General features: G+C 45.3%; 2 protein-coding genes across 13 annotated transcripts in view; one reads left to right on the forward strand and one right to left on the reverse strand.

The window, feature by feature from the left end:
- The window catches only part of LYRM2 (LYR motif containing 2), a 38,698-nt gene extending 36,366 nt beyond the window's left edge, over window positions 1-2,332 (forward strand). Inside the window, exon 4 of the transcript XR_002730201.2 lies at window positions 845-2,332. The gene's annotated coding sequence lies outside the window, so the exon portion shown is untranslated. The remainder of the gene's footprint in view (window positions 1-844) is intronic.
- The window catches only part of ANKRD6 (ankyrin repeat domain 6), a 205,554-nt gene that overhangs the window by 29,785 nt on the left and 157,199 nt on the right, over window positions 1-18,570 (reverse strand). For 10 of the 12 annotated variants that reach the window (XM_023205286.3, XM_023205295.2, XM_023205296.3 and 7 more), the window contains 2 exons: window positions 8,248-8,346; window positions 827-925 (listed from right to left, as the gene is read on the reverse strand). In XM_023205286.3, coding sequence (XP_023061054.1) covers window positions 827-925; window positions 8,248-8,346 — 198 coding nt within the window. Of the gene's footprint in view, window positions 1-826; window positions 926-5,842; window positions 6,058-6,161; window positions 6,182-8,247; window positions 8,353-18,570 lie in introns of those variants that run through there. The other 2 variants (XM_023205291.2, XM_023205289.1) reach the window with 2 other exon arrangements.

Raw genomic sequence — 18,570 nt, forward strand, 5'->3', positions numbered from 1 at the left:
GTCTCACTCTGTCGTCCAGGCTGGAAGGCAGTAACGTGATCATGGCTCACTGCAGCTTCAACTTCCTGGGCTCAGCAATCCTCCCATCCGAGATTCCTGAGTAGCTGGGACTACAGGTGTGCACTACCACGCCTTGCTAATATATATTTTTTTAATTTTCAAATTATTTGTGGAGACAGTGGTTATGTTGACTAGGCTGGTCTTGAAGTCCTGGCCTCAAGCAATCCTCCCACTTTAGCCTCCCAAAGTGCTGGGATTACAGCCATGAGCCACTGCGTTTGGCCCAATTGAGCTTACTTTTTTTTCCTGCAATACAGTTGAAAGAAATTAACTTGCTCACTTATCTAAGAAAGTAAAGAGAAAGTCTGGGGGCACATCCCTTGCCTCCACAGGTCCTTATTTCTAGATTTTTTTCTTTACCATTTAAGATTTATGTGGTTGTCACTGATGCCATAGAACAAGGAAAAAGATTTTTAAAAAATACAACTGGCAGCTGGGCACAGTGGCTCATGCCAGCACTTTGGGAGGATGAGGTGGGAGGAGCGCTTGAGCCCAGAAGTTCCAGGTGAAGTGAGCTATGATCATGCCATTGCACTCCAGTCTGGGCAACAGAGTGAGACCCTCTCTCAAAAAAAAAAAAAATTACAATTGGCTGGGATACTGTTTCAAAGGAATTTTGGGCTGATTTAATCATGTTAAATCATAAGTGGTAAGACAAGAATTATAATATCTTGAGGACTCAAAAGTTTCCAGAGTGGGCTCCTCCAGCTCCCTCGAGCCACTAGCTTCCCTCACCTTGAGGAGTAAGCAAGCTGTGTCCACTCACCTTGTCTTGTCTGTCCAGGGCACACCCCTCGTGGATGAGTGCCGCGATGATCTCTGTGTTCCCGACCACTGTGGCCCGGTGCAAGGCGGTCTGGTCCCCCTGCAAAATGACACAAAGGCAGGAACAGCAGTCAACTCCCCTGCACCCCCCGCTTGCACCATTCACTTGACACTTGGACACAAGGGCCCCTCCCATCCCCACACAGAGCAGAGTGGTTATTCGCAGAAGGGCTTGGTTACCACAGGCAAGGCGGGCTTTGTGGTCTTGTTAGTAGAGAACGCACACTGGCAGAGCAGTTTGGTCCATAAACTAAGAGGGGGACCTCAAGCCAACAGCAAGAATAGCCCTCGGCCACAAAGGCAACCTCAGAATGAGGGTCAGGCTCTCTCCTGCCATCCAGGGGACGTGACTATCACAGGTGTGAAAAGTGGGTGTGAGGGCAGGTGTGTGCTATGCAATTAAAGCAGCAATGCCTGCCGAGTTCCCAGTTTGCAGGGGGACCACTGCCAGTTAGCAGCACTCATGATTTGATGACAGGCGAGTCATTTGTTCATTGACTTGTACTAGTCAAGAGCAATGCAGGGGTTTGCCCTATTTCATCTGAGGACTCCAGGGACTGCAGCTATCACTGCATATTTCTAAGAAGCCTCTTCAGAGATTTCATGACAACATCCTCACTGATTTATGCTGCACTCTGAGCCCTTTTCTCTGTGATCAGATTCCTGGGATTGCTGGCCGTTGTTCTCCTTTAGGCACCAAAGGGAACTTGACTCTTCGTAATTGCAGTTGAGTGAAGGATGAAACACTCTCAGAGGTAAGCAGGTCAAGACTGTAACAGGAGAGTTCTGAAGTCTCTAAGAGCACCCTTTATCTCTGACAGGTCCTCAGGAAGCTAAGTTGAGGTAAATCAAGCTGAGCCTGTGGTCCAGCCTTGAAAGGGAGGATGGGTGGGCAGTGAGGAAATGCTCAGGTGGAAAGCAATGAGCACGAGACAAGGGGTCAGTAGGCCTGGGCTGTGCACGGCTTGCTAGAAGCCTGTCACCCTGCTGGACCTCAGGTGTGTCACCCTGGATGATCCCCAGGGTCCCTCCGTTCCCTTCTTGGATACTATGATTTGGTTGGTCAGAGTTTTGTGAAGTTTCCTGGCAGAGCACCAGAGGGGGCAAAGGAAACATTCTGGGGCGTCCCTGGTGCTTGGCCCAAGAGAGGACAGAGGTCATCATAAGATAAAACAGATTTTTTAAAAGAAGGATGCACTGCTACCTATTAACAACCTTAACGAAATACTGATTTTACTTATTAAACTCCCCGGATCTATAACAAACGACAATGCACACTAAAAACATGTAATCTGTAACAAAGTTCTAAAGATAGATGGTGGTGATGGTTGCACAACAATGTGAGTGTAATTAATGCCACTGAACCGTATACGTAAGTATGTTCAGATGGTAAATTTAATGCTATGTATATTTTATTACAATAAAAAATCCTAGTTAAAACTCAAAATTGCTTTCTTAAAATTAAAAAAGTCTCCCTTTAAAAATCCATGAGAGGATTTTTCTCTTTTAACTTTTCTTTTTATACTTTTTAATATTTTCCAGCTTTTTATATTTAACACAGATAACTTTAGCATCAGGAAAAACCACTACTTATTAGAAGTCTGAGCAGAAACAATACTCCAGTAATAGGACTGTCCCTGTCACACACTCTTTCCACTGTCCATTTGTGGAAGGTAAGGAATTTCTGCAGTGAGGGGGTCAGGACACTGAGGACAGGTTACTGTCCTCAGCACTGCCACCACTGACCCTCACCCTTCAGCATCCTAAACTATTATTCCCGTTATCAGTTAGGCTCAGGCTGGTTTTCTTCTCATCCACCTTCCTAGACCCTTTATTCAAAGAGAACCCTTGCTGTGGTTTAAAGAAGAATGTGGCCGCTGGTTCAGTGGCTGCGGGAGGTAGGCTGTGCTATTTGTGCTATCTACCTCAGACCTATTACAAATAGTTCTAGACAAGGAAACTAGTAATCTTACGAGATACTGCCCAAGTCTCAACTTGTTGTTTTTGTTTTGAGACAGAGTCTCACCCTGTCGCCCAGGCTGGAGTGCAGTGGCGCCATCTTGGCTCACTGCAACCTCTGCCTCCCAGGTTCAAGGAATTCTTCTGCCTCAGCCTCCAGAGTAGCTGGGATTACAGACACTTGGCACCATGCCTAATTGTTTTTGTATTTTTACTAGAGATGAGGTTCCACCATGTTGGCCAGGCTGGACTTGAACTCCTGGCCTCAAGTGATCTGCCCACCTCGGCCTCCCAAAGTGTTGGGATTATAGGCGTGAGCCAGTGTGCCTGGCCCCAAGTCTCAACTTTTTAAAATTTCCATAAGATTTCCAAGACTTCCCACTTCCCTATCAGAATGGTGATGGAGTTTCCCAAAATAGGCCTCTGGTGCAATTGATGATTACTGACCTGCTAAGAAAGACGGTGCACTTCTTGGCAAGAACCACGCGATTGCAGCTCACACTTTCAGGGTAGTACTGACTTGGTTAGATTTCTACTTCTTACAGGCTTTTAAATATAACCACAAACTACCTACACTCTAGTGCTCTTTGGACCAATACAAACAACCTTTTTCCAGGACAAAACTTACCACTCTGTATTGTTTCATAAAGTGTGAGCAACAAGCCCTGAGCATATGAGTCATGTTAGCCACTCTTGCTGTACAAATTACTTCACGAAGGGCCTTCACTGGATGATAGAGCACAGTCTAACCTAAGCCTTGGTTTAGATCAAATGTTTTTATCATGTTTCACAAGCTGCCCTCTAAATTATGAGTTGAGGCATCTTTGGAGCCAGAATGGCACCGAAGTATTTATTACTTGCTTTCATCATCAATCTACTCTATTTTGCTGCCTTTGAGAAAATTTTCCTTTGTGAAACTCTAGCTCAATGCAAGCAACTCAATCTAACTTTCAGTTCAGACCTTACGAGGAAATTTCCAGACTAGCAAGACTCAAGGAGATCTAATGACTTGTGTGAGGTTGCGGAGAGAACACAAATTGTACTAAGCTGCTGACACAGGTCCTGCACACCCCTTCCTCTGGGGGACCTTTGGCAGTCCTGCCTGTCTCCAGGCCATAGCTCCCCCTCCCGCTGTCCTCTCAGACAGAGACCTCACTGAGAGCCCAGGTCAGATAAACACCGCTGTCAGGCCAGGCTCGGACTCCTCCTACCCAAAGTGGCTGTCCTTGGCCGGACTGCTACTGTGCTGACACTAGCTGGAATGGTTCTGGAGGACTGAGCAATAGCTTTCTCAGGCTTTGAAAAACCCGCCCTTCTCAAGTCACCAAGATGAGAATTAAAGGCTCTGAGGTGAGGGACATGAAACATGTAAACAATGGTTGCCTCAGGTTATCATCTCGGATCTATTTTTCCTTAGAATACAACACAAACAATTTAGCACCTTGAGGCCCTCAGTTGAAATAGGGTCAGTTATCTACAAATGGATTCTCTCTTCCTATAAGATTAAAATTTACCGTTGAAACATTTCCTCCTTGAAATGACACAGAGAAGAACAAGATGTGGCCTCAACACATACAGGTGGCTCCTTTGACATAATTCTTACTTGTATATGACACCTACGTCAATCATGAAATTCTGAAATGCTGGGAAAAGGTAGAGCACTCTCAACAGTGTTTACTGAATTATCTTTTTTTTTTTTGAGACGGAGTCTGTCTCTGTCGCCCAGGCTGGGGTGCAATGGCCGGATCTCAGCTCACTGCAAGCTCCGCCTCCCGGGTTTACGCCATTCTCCTGCCTCAGCCTCCCGAGTAGCTGGGACTGCAGGCGCCCGCCACCTCGCCCGGCTAGTTTTTTTTTTTGTATTTTTTAGTAGAGATGGGGTTTCACCGGGTTAGCCAGGATGGTCTCGATCTCCCGACCTCGTGATCCGCCCGTCTCGGCCTCCCAAAGTGCTGGGATTACAGGCTTGAGCCACCATGCCCGACCTGTGTTTACTGAATTATCTATTTGGTGAACATTCATTCATTTTGAGACAGGGTCTCACTCTGTCACCTATGCTAGAGTGCAGTGGCATGATCTCAGCTTACTGCAACCTCCACCTTCCAGGCTCAATCAATCTTCCTACTTCAGCCTCCTGAGCAGCTGGTACCACAGGCATTTGCCACCATGCCCAGCTAATTTTTTTTATTTTTGGTAGAGATAAAGTTTTGCCATGTTGCCCAGGCTGGTCTCCAACTCCTGGGTTCAAGTGATCCTTCCTCCATAGCCACCCAAAGCACTGGGATTACAGGTGTGAGCCACCAGGCCCGGCCTGAATATTTATTGACTCCCTCCTATATGCCAAGTCTAATTTTCTCATTTTATTGATGTCTAATTCTCTCATTTTATTGATAAGCCTAGGATAGCATGCTTGGACCAGAAATCAAATTGTCGAGGCTCTTTGCACTCACCCTAAGCTGCTTCCATCCTGTGAAGTCATTAACCTTAAGACAAGCCCCAGAAAAGGTCAGATGCATCTGTGGGGTTGGGACTGCCTCTTTCATAAAGTAAAGCATAGCCACTAGAGCTGCCCCAAAAGCATTTGTTGAATGATTAACTATAAGAAGCAGAAGGAAAGACGCTGTAGCTGGAAACCTGAAGGGCCTGCAACCTTGCAGTTTGGCACGTTGATTTGGAACATGTTGACCCATTTGCAAAGTATGTGAACTGCCAGCTCTCAGTTTTTCTGAGACAGTGTTTCTCACTTTGGGATTTTAAGAGTTTTGGTGCCTATAAGGTCTAAATCTTTGTTTTGAAATACTGTTATTTTTCTTTCCTACATGGTGAAAAAGAGTGAGTGTAGTGTTGGCATATTCCAAAGGCCATGCTCATGGAGGAAATTCCCATCATGCAAGGGTGCAGTGTGCCCCTCTTCAGGAGGAATCACCCCCATGTGGCACATGCAGACATACTGCAAGGAAGCTCAAGACAGGTTAGGTGTGTAAAGCAAGTTGCTGACCTCTTTTTCTCTTTCTGATCTTCTAGGGTCCTTCCTAACCTTCTCTCTGTGGTTTTTCTTATTTTTATCTTCTTTCATGGCTTTCACTGTGGCCACAGCATCCTGGACTATTTCTGAGGCGGGGGCTATGTGATTGCTCATTGACCAATCAGAGATGGCATCAGCGCTCCAATGAGAGTTGACAGGATTGGCGGGAAGCAAGAGAGAATTTGCTCCTGGAGTTGCATAATATAAAGAACTGGTTTCCACAGGTTGAAATTCATAATAATCCCACTCCAGGTCACTGGAGGTCATTCTTCAACTAATTCTCAGTCCTTACCATGCCATAAAGATCAGTATCTGTAGAATATGAAGTTAGGAGTAAATTCTTCATATCATTAACATTCTCTGTTTCTACCCACCATCCAAGACAGGTAACTTCGGAGATTTTTTTCAAATAACTAATTTCCTAGATTCTTTAAAGGACACACATCAAGAGTTTTCTTCCTTGAGTTCTTGCATGTATTTCAAGGCTGGCCATCAACAGCATGGTAAATACACAGAGAAAAGGCATGGATCACATGCTGGTAAATACATTTCTTCAGAACTAGTGAAGGTCAATTTTACCTTCTCCACTCCCAACTGTTTCTTGTTGTTGTATTTTTGTTTTAATTTATCTGGGAGAAGCAATATATGCATTGTCTGTCTAGGACAAGGAAAAGATGCAAGAAAATAACTTCAATAAATAAAAGGGGGTCTTTCTGTCTAAAAGTAGATCTGGCTTTTCTTCTGCTGACACGTCTCACTTTGGTTACCTAAAAAAATTCTTGCCTATTTCGCTTCCTACCTTGCCTGGTATAAACAGCAGCAGTTCTAGGAAATTAGCAAGGGCTTTGCTGCATGAGAATACAGTGATACTTAGAGACCACGATGTGAGGCAGGGGTATCAAGTTGGAATGGGTTAGCACGCCTGACATTTTGGCCTTGCCACTGTGGCAAGCAAAGCCTTTAATTATGCGAAGAGAAGACCAAATGCATCCCAACATGTTTGCACCAGTAATAACTCAGTGCCCCACCTTTTCTATGGTCAAAATCTTTTCTCTCTCCTTGTATTTTTGCTCCTGTCATCTAAGGTATGATATAGTTGAGAATGTTATGATGACCATAGTGCAGGAAAATAAAAAAAGTATTATGACCCAAGGTAGAAATCAACAGCTTAAAGCTAAATCAGCATTTTTTGAAAATAACATCCTTGATGACCCAACAAGTTCCAGATATAACCAAAGATTTATGAAAGACACTGGATGGCCTTCTGCCCATGCATATTTAGTTATTTCTTTGCAAATACTGTTCTTACTGTGTGTTTGCCAAGTTTTATGACATTATACATAGACCCAAAGAAGACTAGAAGCACTTTAGTAAACCACACTGTAACACAGCTGAAGGTTTGAAATTTGAATCACACTCTTACAACTACAGTTATTAAAGGTGAATTTGGAAGAGGTTATAAGTGCAAACACTCCAAGATTCTGTGTTCCCCATAAAAGTTCTTATTTCTTAGAGTTCTACTACATGATTAGTGTTGCAACCATTTCTAAAAATAGTTTTCAACTGTATTATCAAAGGGCCTTTTCCTAATAGCTGTTGGAGGACAATTTATATGGTCCTTTCTTAGAGAACCGCCTTCTCCAAAGACCCAAGAGGACAGCCCACTCTACTATGTGACTCCATCCCAGTCACTGCTGACTCACTCAGGATTGGCCCCACTTGATGTCAGAGGAGCCAATCAGAGTCCATCTCTAGATAATCTGAATGAATAGACTCAGAGCTGAGTTGGCTGGTGGCCAGGTCTCAATAATAGCATGGTGCCAGAGTAAACTCTTTTTGGACACCTTTTTCTTAGATTCTATGAGATCTGTGTTTTCCCCTAACTCCCCATCTTGAATAGATCATTTTTCCATGTCATATTCACTGACCAAGAGAAATTAAGATGAGAAAAAAATTAAAGTTTTAACCCCCATTTTTCCTCCAATAAATTTGGTCACTGACACACATTTCCAGCAGGTCTTGCCCATACTCACTGATGTGCGTGTGTGTGTCTCTTTATGCTGAGACAGGACACAGGCAAAAATCCCCTTTGAGGCATTTTGTACAATAGACAGGAAGTGATCACTTGAATAATAGACAGGAAGTGAACCATGATAGGAGAACCACCCCACACTCCCAAACTCTAACTTGCTACTGAGAATGGGCCTCAGAGCAGGTCTTCAAGAGGAAGTTCTCGCCACCACAGAGACCAAGATGCAGCTAAAACGTGCTGGGAGAGCATCTACTACCCTCCCATCTCACAGCTTACACTTTGTGGATTTCTAGCCAGACAAGCTCCCCTGCCAACTCAACTCAATAGAATGATGGCTTCTACTCACATCATCCTGGACATCGAGGTCGCAGCCAGCCTTCAGCAAGATCTGGACCACAGGAAGATGGCCCTTATTGGCAGCAAGATGCAGGGGAGTCCGGCCATGCTGTGAATGCAAAGCGAACAATGATTTCAGAACAAGTCATCAAAGCTACTCCCTTGGGAGACAGAGGGCCTAGAGCAAGGTTTGCATGGGGGTTTTTGGATGACCACTCCCTCCTGCCCCTTTGGATTGGCAGGAGATTCTTATGGGTCAACCAAAATTCAAGTTTGTCTCAGTTAACATTGGCTATTGTCATTGTAATCAATGAACACGATATGCTCAAAATGTGAAGATTTCCTTTAGTGCATTATTTCTACTCTCTACTCATCAGACTATCAAGTAGCAAAATGAGGGGGTTTGTGCCTTCTCTTAATTTCTCACTGGTGCTAATACTGAGGAATGATGAAGTGGCCATGATGAATCTGGGCAAGAGGCAGGAGAACAGCAAGACGTCATGGTCATCAGCTGTTGATTGAACTGAAGGTTCTTCCTCTTTTTTTTTTTTTTTTTTGAGACACGGTCTGACTCTTGCCCAGACTGCAGTGCGGTGAACACCATCTTGGCTCACCACAACCTCTGCTTCCCAGGCTCAAGTGATTTTTCCTGCCTCAGCCTCCCAAGTAGCTGGAATTACAGGCACACACCACTACCAGCTAGCTAATTTTTATATTTCGAGTAGACAGGGTTTCACCATGTTGGCCAGGCTGGTCTTGAACTCCTGACCTCAAATGATCTACCCGCCTTGGCCTCCCAAAGTGCTGGGATTACAGGCATGAGCCACCATGACTGGCCAGTTCTTCCTCTTTTTAAAAACAAATTCTACTGTGGGTGTGGTAGCTCACACCTGTAATCCCAGCATTTTGGGAGGCTGAAGTGGGAGGATCACTTGATGCCAGGAGTCTGAGACCAGCCTGGGCAACACAGTGAGACTCCATCTCTATAAAAAATTTTTCTTTTTTTAAAATTAGCTGGGCATAGTGGCATGTGCCTGTAGTCCCGGCTACCTAGGAGGCTGAGGTGGGAGGATCACCTGAGCCCAGGAGGTTGAGGCTGCAGTGAGCTGTGACTGTACCACTGCACTTCAGCCTGGGCAACAGAGCAAGACCCTGCCTTAAAAAACAAACAAAAACACTAAACTAAAATTATGAAGTATTTCAACCACTAAAAAATGTAAGTAATATTCTAAACTTCACATAGCCACCAACTATTTCAAGAAAAAAGATAAATCATTGACATTCTTTGTGAACAACTCCCAGGTCTCATTTCTCTTCCATTCCCAGAGTAACCACTCTCTCAAATTTGGTATTCATCATTCCTTTGCTTTTCATTATATTTTTTACTACATGTTTGTAGCCAAAGACAATATATATAAACATTGTGCTGCTTGTTTCAAACCTTACATAAATAGGTTTTTTTTTTCTTTGAGACAGGGTCTCACTCTGCTGCTCAGGCTGGAGTGTAGTGGCATGATCATGGCTCACAGCAGCTTCAGCCTCTTGGCTCAAGTGATCCTCCCACCTCAGTGTCCCAAGTACCTGGGACCACAGGCATGCGTCACCATGCTCGGCCAATTTTTTCTATTTTTTGTAGAGATGGGGTTTCGCCATGTTGCTTAGGCTGGTCTTGAACTCCTGGGCTCAAGTGATCTGCCCGCCTCAGCCTCCCGAAGTACTGAGATTGAAGTCGTTAGCCACTGTGCCCAGCCTAATTGTTTTCAACTACACAATATAAATTGGCTTTTTTTTTTCTAACCTTATATTTTTGAGATTTTTTTTCACGTTGTTCATGTAGTTCTGCTTCACTTATTAATTATTTATTCATCCTCCTCCTGATGGGCACCCAGGCTATTGCCAGGAGGTTGCAGAACACATTAGTATGTGCACCTGAGTAGGCTTCTTAGCCCTGTTGCTGAGTCATAGAGAAGACCATTCACTTCAACTGCCCTAAGCATGTCAGCTCCCAAGGTGCCACATCAAGGGTGACATCCAGAAGAAGTAACACTTTTTGATGCGAATCAGCTTCTGTCTAGAGAATTGCCCTGCCAAACTCCTAATTCTTCCAATTCTAAAGCAAACATGTTTCCTTTGCTTTCCCCTACAAGTTTTACTGTGAAGAAACATTCAAACATCATTGAACCATGGCCCCACCCATGCTGAAGCACACCCCTAAGGTCTTCCCAAAGGCCTTTATTGATACTCTAGCAGGATACACATTTATGATTTCAAGAAAGCACTAGTTTGCCACGGGTAATGAGCCATGAGCCAGGCAGGAAAACAGAGATAACAAACAATAAGGGATCTTAATTTCTCCCCATGAAATGTGACCAAAGCACTAGAACGATTCAGGAAAGAGGTCAGAGCTTACTTTAATCACTCCCCAAAAAAGTGGGCTCTAAAAAGCTTTCGTAGAAAGGCAGCGTCTGAGATGAAGAGAGACCGTTCTCTGATGGTGACTGTGCTCAGCCGTGTGCTCCCCAACCTCAATTCTTCCAATGAAATCATAGCTGATCAGATAGAGTGGCATGACCAGGTTCCACTGGCTGGGCCTGGTCCTCAGCTCCATCTGTCACCACATATCCTTGTCAAGGACTTCCTGGCATTGAGTAAAGTGCCCTTCACAAAGTTTCCTAAGACATTCTGAAACAAAGGGGAGTTCATCACATGAGGACAGAGAAGTGTGTGCTATGAGAGAGGTGACAGCATGGTGGGACACAAGTGCTTCTGGGCAGCTGGAAAATACAGACCAGCATGAAGAAAAGCTGCCTGGGGAGGCTGGAAAGGGGCCAACAGACCCAGGAGTACTTTAAAAATTAAGATGGTGTCTTGCTTTGTTATCCAGGCTGGAGTGCAGTGGCATGATCTTGGCTCACTGCAACTGCCGCCTTCTAGGTTCAAGCAATCCTCTCGCCTCAGCCTCCCAAGTGGCTGGGACTACAGGTGTGTGCCCCACACCCGGCTAATTTTTGTATTTTTAGTAGAGATGGGTTTCACCATGTTGGCCAGGCTGGTCTTGAACTCCTGACCTCAAGTGATCCTCCTGCCTCAGCCTCCCAAAGTGCTGGGATTACAGGTGTGAGCCATGTGCCTGGCAAGGGGTTCTTTTTTGTGTCTCAAGAGATCCTCCTGCCATGCTTGGGATCCCAGATGCCCGAGTACCTCCTGGTACTCTGACCATGGAATTCCCAGCTCCCAAAACCATGAGGAGAAAATGTCTGTTGTTTAAACTACTTACTCTATGTTACCGTGTTAGAGAAGCCCAAAAGGACAAAGACGGGTTCAAAGAAGATCACTTCTGGGAGGGCACTTTAGAAACTCTAAATTACAAACAGGATAGGCCTAGATTGGAGACACCTTTTTAATCCAAAGTCAACGAAGAACCACCCGTGGAGACATGAAACGCCGGAGGCATCAGAGCTTAGTTTGAATCCCAGCTCTGACCAATAACACCTATGTCATTTGGTGCTTAATCCCCTAAACTAAGCCTGTTTTCTCATCTGTAAAACAGGAATAACCTCCGCTGCCCACTCCACAGGCTTGAAATAAGGACGAGGTAACATCCACCATCCAGCATGGGTTTCCCTTCCCTCCAGCTGTCCTTAGCCCCACCCCAGAGTACACCCCAACCGTTCCCTCTCCTCTTCGACACCCCACACCTTTGCCTTCACAAAGACCAGTGAGATATTTCCAATGTCAAATGGATCTGGGTGAAGAGTTGGATCTCTTCCAACCAGAAGGGCTATGGCTGGAGGGTCCAGGTTCCCATCAGCCAGTCCTGGCCCACTTGTCCACTTCCATTTTTGAAATGTAAACTGTGGTTCCCAGTCTCTGTGTCTCTTCTTGGAAGGGCGTTCTTCACTGAGAACACCGTTCTCCAAACTGTGACTTCCCTGATTCTCCAGCAATGCTCCTGGCCTCCCACAGCACTCAGGCTTCCTGTCAGCAAGGTGGGGTGACATCCTGAGAGCTTCAGGAGCTGAGCTACAACAATGGCACAGGAGTTTTTCTGAGGAGGGGCTGTGTTCCCTGCTCATGCTTGGCTCCTTTTCTGGCCTCTGGTTAAAGCACAGCAATAGCAAAGGCAGTAATAGGTTTCCTATAGAAGCTGAAGCTGTGTCCTTGGTCCCCGGGGCTTTCCTAGCACAAGACCCACCCTCTTACACACACACCACCTGCCAAAGGAGAAAAGCAAGAAAGCAGCAGACATGTACTTGGTTTTCCAGAACATTCTGTAGTAAATAGCAACAAAAATAGAGCCCTTTGGAGAAGAGGTTGCCCCTATCCAGCACACAGGAATGCCTCCAGGCATGTCTGACTAATGGGAAAGGCTGGAACCCCTCTAAGGGTAAGGGAGCAAATAAAAATTGATCCTTAGAGGCAGCTTTGAAGGACTTAGACTTAAGGATGCAACTGCTCTCATTTCCATTTCCGTGCCCCTAGGACTGGCCGCTGGAAGAAATGGGAACTTGAAAAAGGCCATGTATTATGAATGATAAGAAGTTTGGGCCAGGCAAGGTCGTTCACGCCTGTAATCTCAGCACTTTGGGAGGCCAAGGCAGGTGGACCACTTGAGCCCAGGAGTTCTATAGCCTGGGCAACATGGCAAAACCCCATCTCTACCAAAAATACAAAAATTAGCTGAGCATCGTTTTGTGTGCCTATAGTCCCAGCTACTCAGGAGGCTGAGGAGGGTGGATGGATTGAGCCCGGGAAATCAAGGCTGCAGTGAGCTGTGATTGCACCATTGCACTTCAGCCTGGGCGACAGAATAAGACCCTCTCTCTGGGAAAAAAAAAAAAAAAAGAATTTTTAAAGCATCAATTTGCCCTGAGTCCTACCCCAGTTATCCTGAGTCCTACCCCAATTATCCTCAAAGATCAGTTCAGCTTAACTCAACTCAGGCCCTGGTGAGCCCAGCAAGACCAATAATCGAGGAGAGCAAGAGACAGCAGTGGCCAGAATTTATTGAACGCTTGGGTCCATTTATTGTGTAGAAGGCACTATGTTAAGAATTTTACACATGTTCGCTAATTCTGTCCTCCCAATTATCCTATGAGGTGGACACTATTATCAAGCCCATTTTATAGATAAGGAAACTGAGGCATGGGAGATTCTGTCACTTGTTCTAAGTTATACAGCAGGTAAATGGAGTCTGGAGTCACCCCTTAAGCCATCTGAGCCCAGCTGCCTGCTTTCCCCACCACTCTGTGCGCTGCACTGGTTGTGTTGGGGGTGAGGGTAGGAGCAAAATTCTTCCCTGGCAGAGCAGGGGCTTCATGTCTCACCCCTAGGAAGCTCCCAAGTTCTTGGGTGTTTTACCCTAGCCCAGCCACTAACCTCTGGGGTTTGTTTAAAAATAACCTGATTTTTTTTAGAATCTCAAGGACAATGAGAGATGTTTTCTATTTTCTCTGCATATGGCTCTCCTGGGGAGGTTGGTCTGTTGTCATCCCTCTCTATTGGTGCGTAAGCCTCTCCCTTGAGTCTCTGATCAACTCACTGTGGTGAGGCCCAGGCAGATTTTATACAACCTCCCCAGGTGACTCTAATGTGTGACCTGGTTGAGAACCACAGGATGGGATGAGGAGGGGCCAGGATAAACCCTCCCTGGACAGCTGCAGGCCCTTCGGCTAAACCTGCCCTTCAGGCCTGCTCCAGCAAGGGCCATACCTCTTTCACATTCTTGTTGATGCTCTCGTCAGCCTATCAATATAAAACACCTAAAATACTACCTTGCCGCAACCTACAGCTTCCCAGATCTTCAGAGTATATAAACAATGTAATGACATTACTAAAAATACGGAAAAGAATATCCTCTATAATTCCACAACCCAATACAACTATTATCATTTTTATCCAGTCATTTTCAGTGCATCTCCAGGTGTGGTTGGAGGTTACGAACCACTGCCTTCAACCCTTTAAAGGTGCTGTTCCTCCAAGGGGCCCTGGTATCAGGCTGGGCCATCTGAGGCCAGCAGGGGTGAGGAGAAGAAGCAGTATCCACCCCGACTTCCTGCATCTCCCTCTGATCCAATCAGGAAGAGGCACAGACTCAGGGCCTGGCTTCCAGGGAACCGAATCAAAGCGTCTTGAGATGTTGCGAAGCAACAACCACAAAAATGTGTCCCCACTGTCAACACCACTGAGGCACTGGCCTGGGATGGTGATTTGTTCAGGCAGGCTGAGCCCTGTGGATCTAACTCCAGCATAACTGCTGCATGGGAACATCAGAGTGACTCTGATTCCAGCAGGCAAGCCATAAATTACATGGAACAAGTGATCACAATGATGCCCAGGATGAAACGGTCCCTGCTATTCACTCTGAAGAGACCAGCTCCCACTTGGGAGTGGGAACCTTCCAGGAGGAGGATTCCCGTTAACATAATGATCTCCCACCAGTGAGGATGACAAGGGAGCCCAGCCAAAGGTAATCGGCTTAAAAGAAACCCTGAAAGGAAGTGGAGGTGTTTTCGTTCCCAGCAGGTGTCAGACTGGCGTTCAGCCTCCTTCCTGGACTCTCCCGGTAGACCAAGGCGTTACGTTAGAAATCCCTCCCTAGGAAGGGCCAGGACCCTTGGAGGAAGGCGAAACAGGACCATTTGAGAACTACAACCTACAGAAACAAGCCAGTCAACTGCCCCTGCTACTGACTGCATGGGGCCTGGGAGCCCAGGGCCATGACCCTGGTCCATCATCACTCCAGCCAGGAGGCAGGTTGGGTCCCAGCTCCTCGCTCCTGCTTCAGTATCTTGGACCCTACTTACTAAAGGGCAGGCCTTTCAGACCAATAGTACCTGTCGCAGGAATGACAGGTCTAATAGAGTAGGCCTGGACAAGGCCTGGCCCAACAGAATGCACCTGAAAAGTGAGAAGGAAAGGTGTGGTGCTTAGCCATTCCTGGAACACCATTTTTTTTTTGAGACAGAGTCTCGCTCTGTCTTACCCAGACTGGAGTGCAGTGGCACAATCTCAGCTCACTGTAGCCTCCACCTCCTGGATTCAAGCGATTCTCCTGCCTTAGCTGCGAGGCAGCTGGGACTACAGGTGTGCACCACCACACACAGCTAATTTTTATTTTAGTCGAGATGGTGTTTCACCATGTTGGCCAGGCTAGTCTTGAACTCCTGACCTCAGGTGATCCACTCGCCTCGGCCTCCCAAAATGCTGGAATTACAGGTGTGAGCCACCGTGCTTGGTCTCAATGATATTCTTACGACCAGATACGACCAGAGTCAAAAGGAGACCTGGGGCAGAAGTCAAAGGAATAAAAGGGCAGAAACTCTGAAGGAAGGGAGTAGGGAAAGGTTGTATAAAGGAATTGAGACTCATTGACTCAAACAATAAAACAATTTAACCATCTTAACTAGGGACTGTAACAAGGAGGGCAGCTGCATGATGTGACCCACACAAGAAGAAATGGTATAATGGGAAGAATGTAGGTTAAATTAGTGTAATCATTTCATAAAGCTTCTTTTCTTCAGGAGACCCATGAGAAACTGGATCAGGGTCATGCAGTCTTTTTTGAGTCAAGTCTTTTGAGTCAGTCTGCCTATATTATCTGTCGCATTAAGAGAGAAGTAGTAGGAGGCAAGAAAGTTGTAACACTACTAAAATAAGAGTGGCACATATTTTACAAATATAATGTTCAGAATGGGAAGAGTCTTTGACAGTTTCATTTGGCTGAAGAGGTGAAATGAATTCTCAATGTCTCCAATCTTATTTTTGGCAGAACTACAATAGCTGGAATTCTGGCCACTTGGCTCCTCGTTTAGATTTTAAATAGTGGAAGACCCCACCAACTTTTCTAAGTGTCGCAAGGGTCCTTTTTATCACAGATGGTGTTCCCTGAGAGCTTCAACAGCCTGGAATGGTGGAAATTTGGGTCAGAAAAGTTCAAAGTCCTTCTCAGGCTTATGATTCAATGAAGACAGAGTTATGAAGACATTCAAGAAAACATGGAACACATTCGAGAAAACAACTGAAAAGGTACCATCGATCAAAGAAAATAAAACTTTACATTTAAAAACAATTTATAGTTTAAGAAGCTTTCAGAGTTTTCTTTCCTTGTTGCAAATATATTTTATCTACTTGTCTACTTACATGAGTGATACATCATATCTTAATCAGACAATAGGTGACAAGAAACGGCAAGGGAATAAATGCCTTGGCTGACACAAATCAGGATCCAAAACAATCTCAGATTGAAATAGGCCAATTTTAAAAAGACAAAATGTAATGGGGGCAGACGGTAATTCCTGCACTGGGGGCCAACAGTCCCATCACACAAGGATGGAAGTATTAGGATGGTCCTGTAAAATAATAATAATCATAAACGATATGGAGAGGTGATTTGAAATGTATATTGGTAGGAATCAGTTATTCCTAACAATTGGGTTTAATTGATAAGAGAATTCCTTTTTTGTTTCTTTTTTGAGACGAAGTCTTGCTCTGTCACCAGGCTGGAGTACAGTGGTGTGATCCCAGCTCTCTGCAACCTCCACCTTCCGGGTTCAAGTGATTCTCCTGCCTCAGCCTCCCAAGTAGCTAGGACTACAGGCATGTGCCACCGTGCCCGGCTAATTTTTGTATTTTTATTAGAGATGGGGTTTCACCACGTTGGCCAGGATGGTCTCAATCTCTGGACCTCGTGATCCACCTGCCTCAGCCTCCCGAAGTGTTGGGATTACAGGCGTGAGCCACTGTGACTGGCCTTTTGTTTTGAGATGGAGTCTCACTCTGTCGCCCAGGCTGGAGTGCAGTGGCATGATCTCAACTCACTGCAACCTATGCCTCCTAGGTTCAAGAGATTCTTCTGCCTCAGCCTCCCAAGAAGCTGAGATTACGGGTGCCCGCCACCATGCCCGGCTAATTTTTTTGTATTTTTAGTAGAGACAGGGTTTCACCTGTTGGCCAGGCTGGTTTTGAACTCCTGACCTCAAGTAATCCACCCACCTCATCCTCCCAAAGTGCTAGGACTTTAGGCATGAGCCACTGTGCCCAGACAAGAATTCCTTTTGAGGTAACACAGTAATTGATAGGGTTGGGCTGACTTCTAGAAAGATCCACCAGCAAGAAGGACCAAAATATTTCAGGCAACTAAATTGGCTATTAAGGATTCCATCAGCTTCTACAGTATACTTGTCCCTGAGTGGTTGAGTGGTAAGGCATCAGTTAATGGCCTACACACTCCTCACAGCTGGTGGCCCAGACTACATTTTTTTTTTCCCCCCAAGACAGTCTTACTCTGTCACCCAGGCTAGAGTGCAGTGGCACGATCTCAGCTCACTGCAACCTCCACCTCCCGGGTTCAAATGATTCTCCTGCCTCAGTCTCCCAAGTAGTTGGGATTACAGGCATGCGCCACCACGGCAAGCTAACTTTTGTATTCTTAGTAGAGATGGGGTTTCACCATGTTGGCCAGGCTGGTCTCGAACTTATGACCTTGTGATCTGCCCACCTCGGCCTCCCAAAGTGCTGGGATTACAGGTGTGAGCCGCTATGCCCGACCAGACTATGGGTTGACATAGTCTTTTTTTTTTTTTTCAATGGGTTGACACTGACAGAGCACAGCATGGTAGGCCAATGCACGATGAACTATGGTTGGATATAAGGACTGTTCTTGCTTCTCTTCTGGTTTCTAACAAAAACCAGAAAACAAGAATCACTGCCTTTTCAGCAACCGTTAATATATATCATGTGTTTTTCTCTTTTAATTTGTTGGTTTAATGAATTATGGAACCATCTTTGCATTCCTGGAACCCACCTGGTCACACTGTATTATTGTATTGTATGTATATGTATTATTGTATGTATATGTATTATTCTCATAAATGCTGCATTCTATTAGGTAATGTTATAAAGAATTTTAAACATCAATATTCATAATTGAGATTGGTATTTCTTGTTTTTATCTGTTTTTGACATTAAGGTTGTGCTGACTATGTGAAAAAGTACAGCTTTCTATTTTGTTCTGTGCTTTACAATAATTTAAATAACATTGGATTTTTTGTTGTTGATAAAATATAAAACAGGACCATGAAACCATTTGGCCCTAGTTTTTTTTTTTTTTTTTTTTTTGAGACGGACTCTCACTCTGCCACCCAGGCTGGAGTGCAGTGGTGCGATCTCAGCTCACTGCAACCTCTGCCTCCTGGGTTCAAGCAATTCTGCCTCAGCCTCCTGAGTAGCTGGGACTACAGACACACGTCACCAAGTTCGGTTAATTTTTGTATTTTTTTACAGATGGGGTTTCACCATATTGGCCAGGCTGGTCTCGAACTCCTGGCATCAA

Source organism: Piliocolobus tephrosceles, chromosome 5 (genome assembly GCF_002776525.5).
Source record: "Piliocolobus tephrosceles isolate RC106 chromosome 5, ASM277652v3, whole genome shotgun sequence".
In the NCBI taxonomy this organism is placed as follows: Eukaryota; Metazoa; Chordata; class Mammalia; order Primates; family Cercopithecidae; genus Piliocolobus; species Piliocolobus tephrosceles.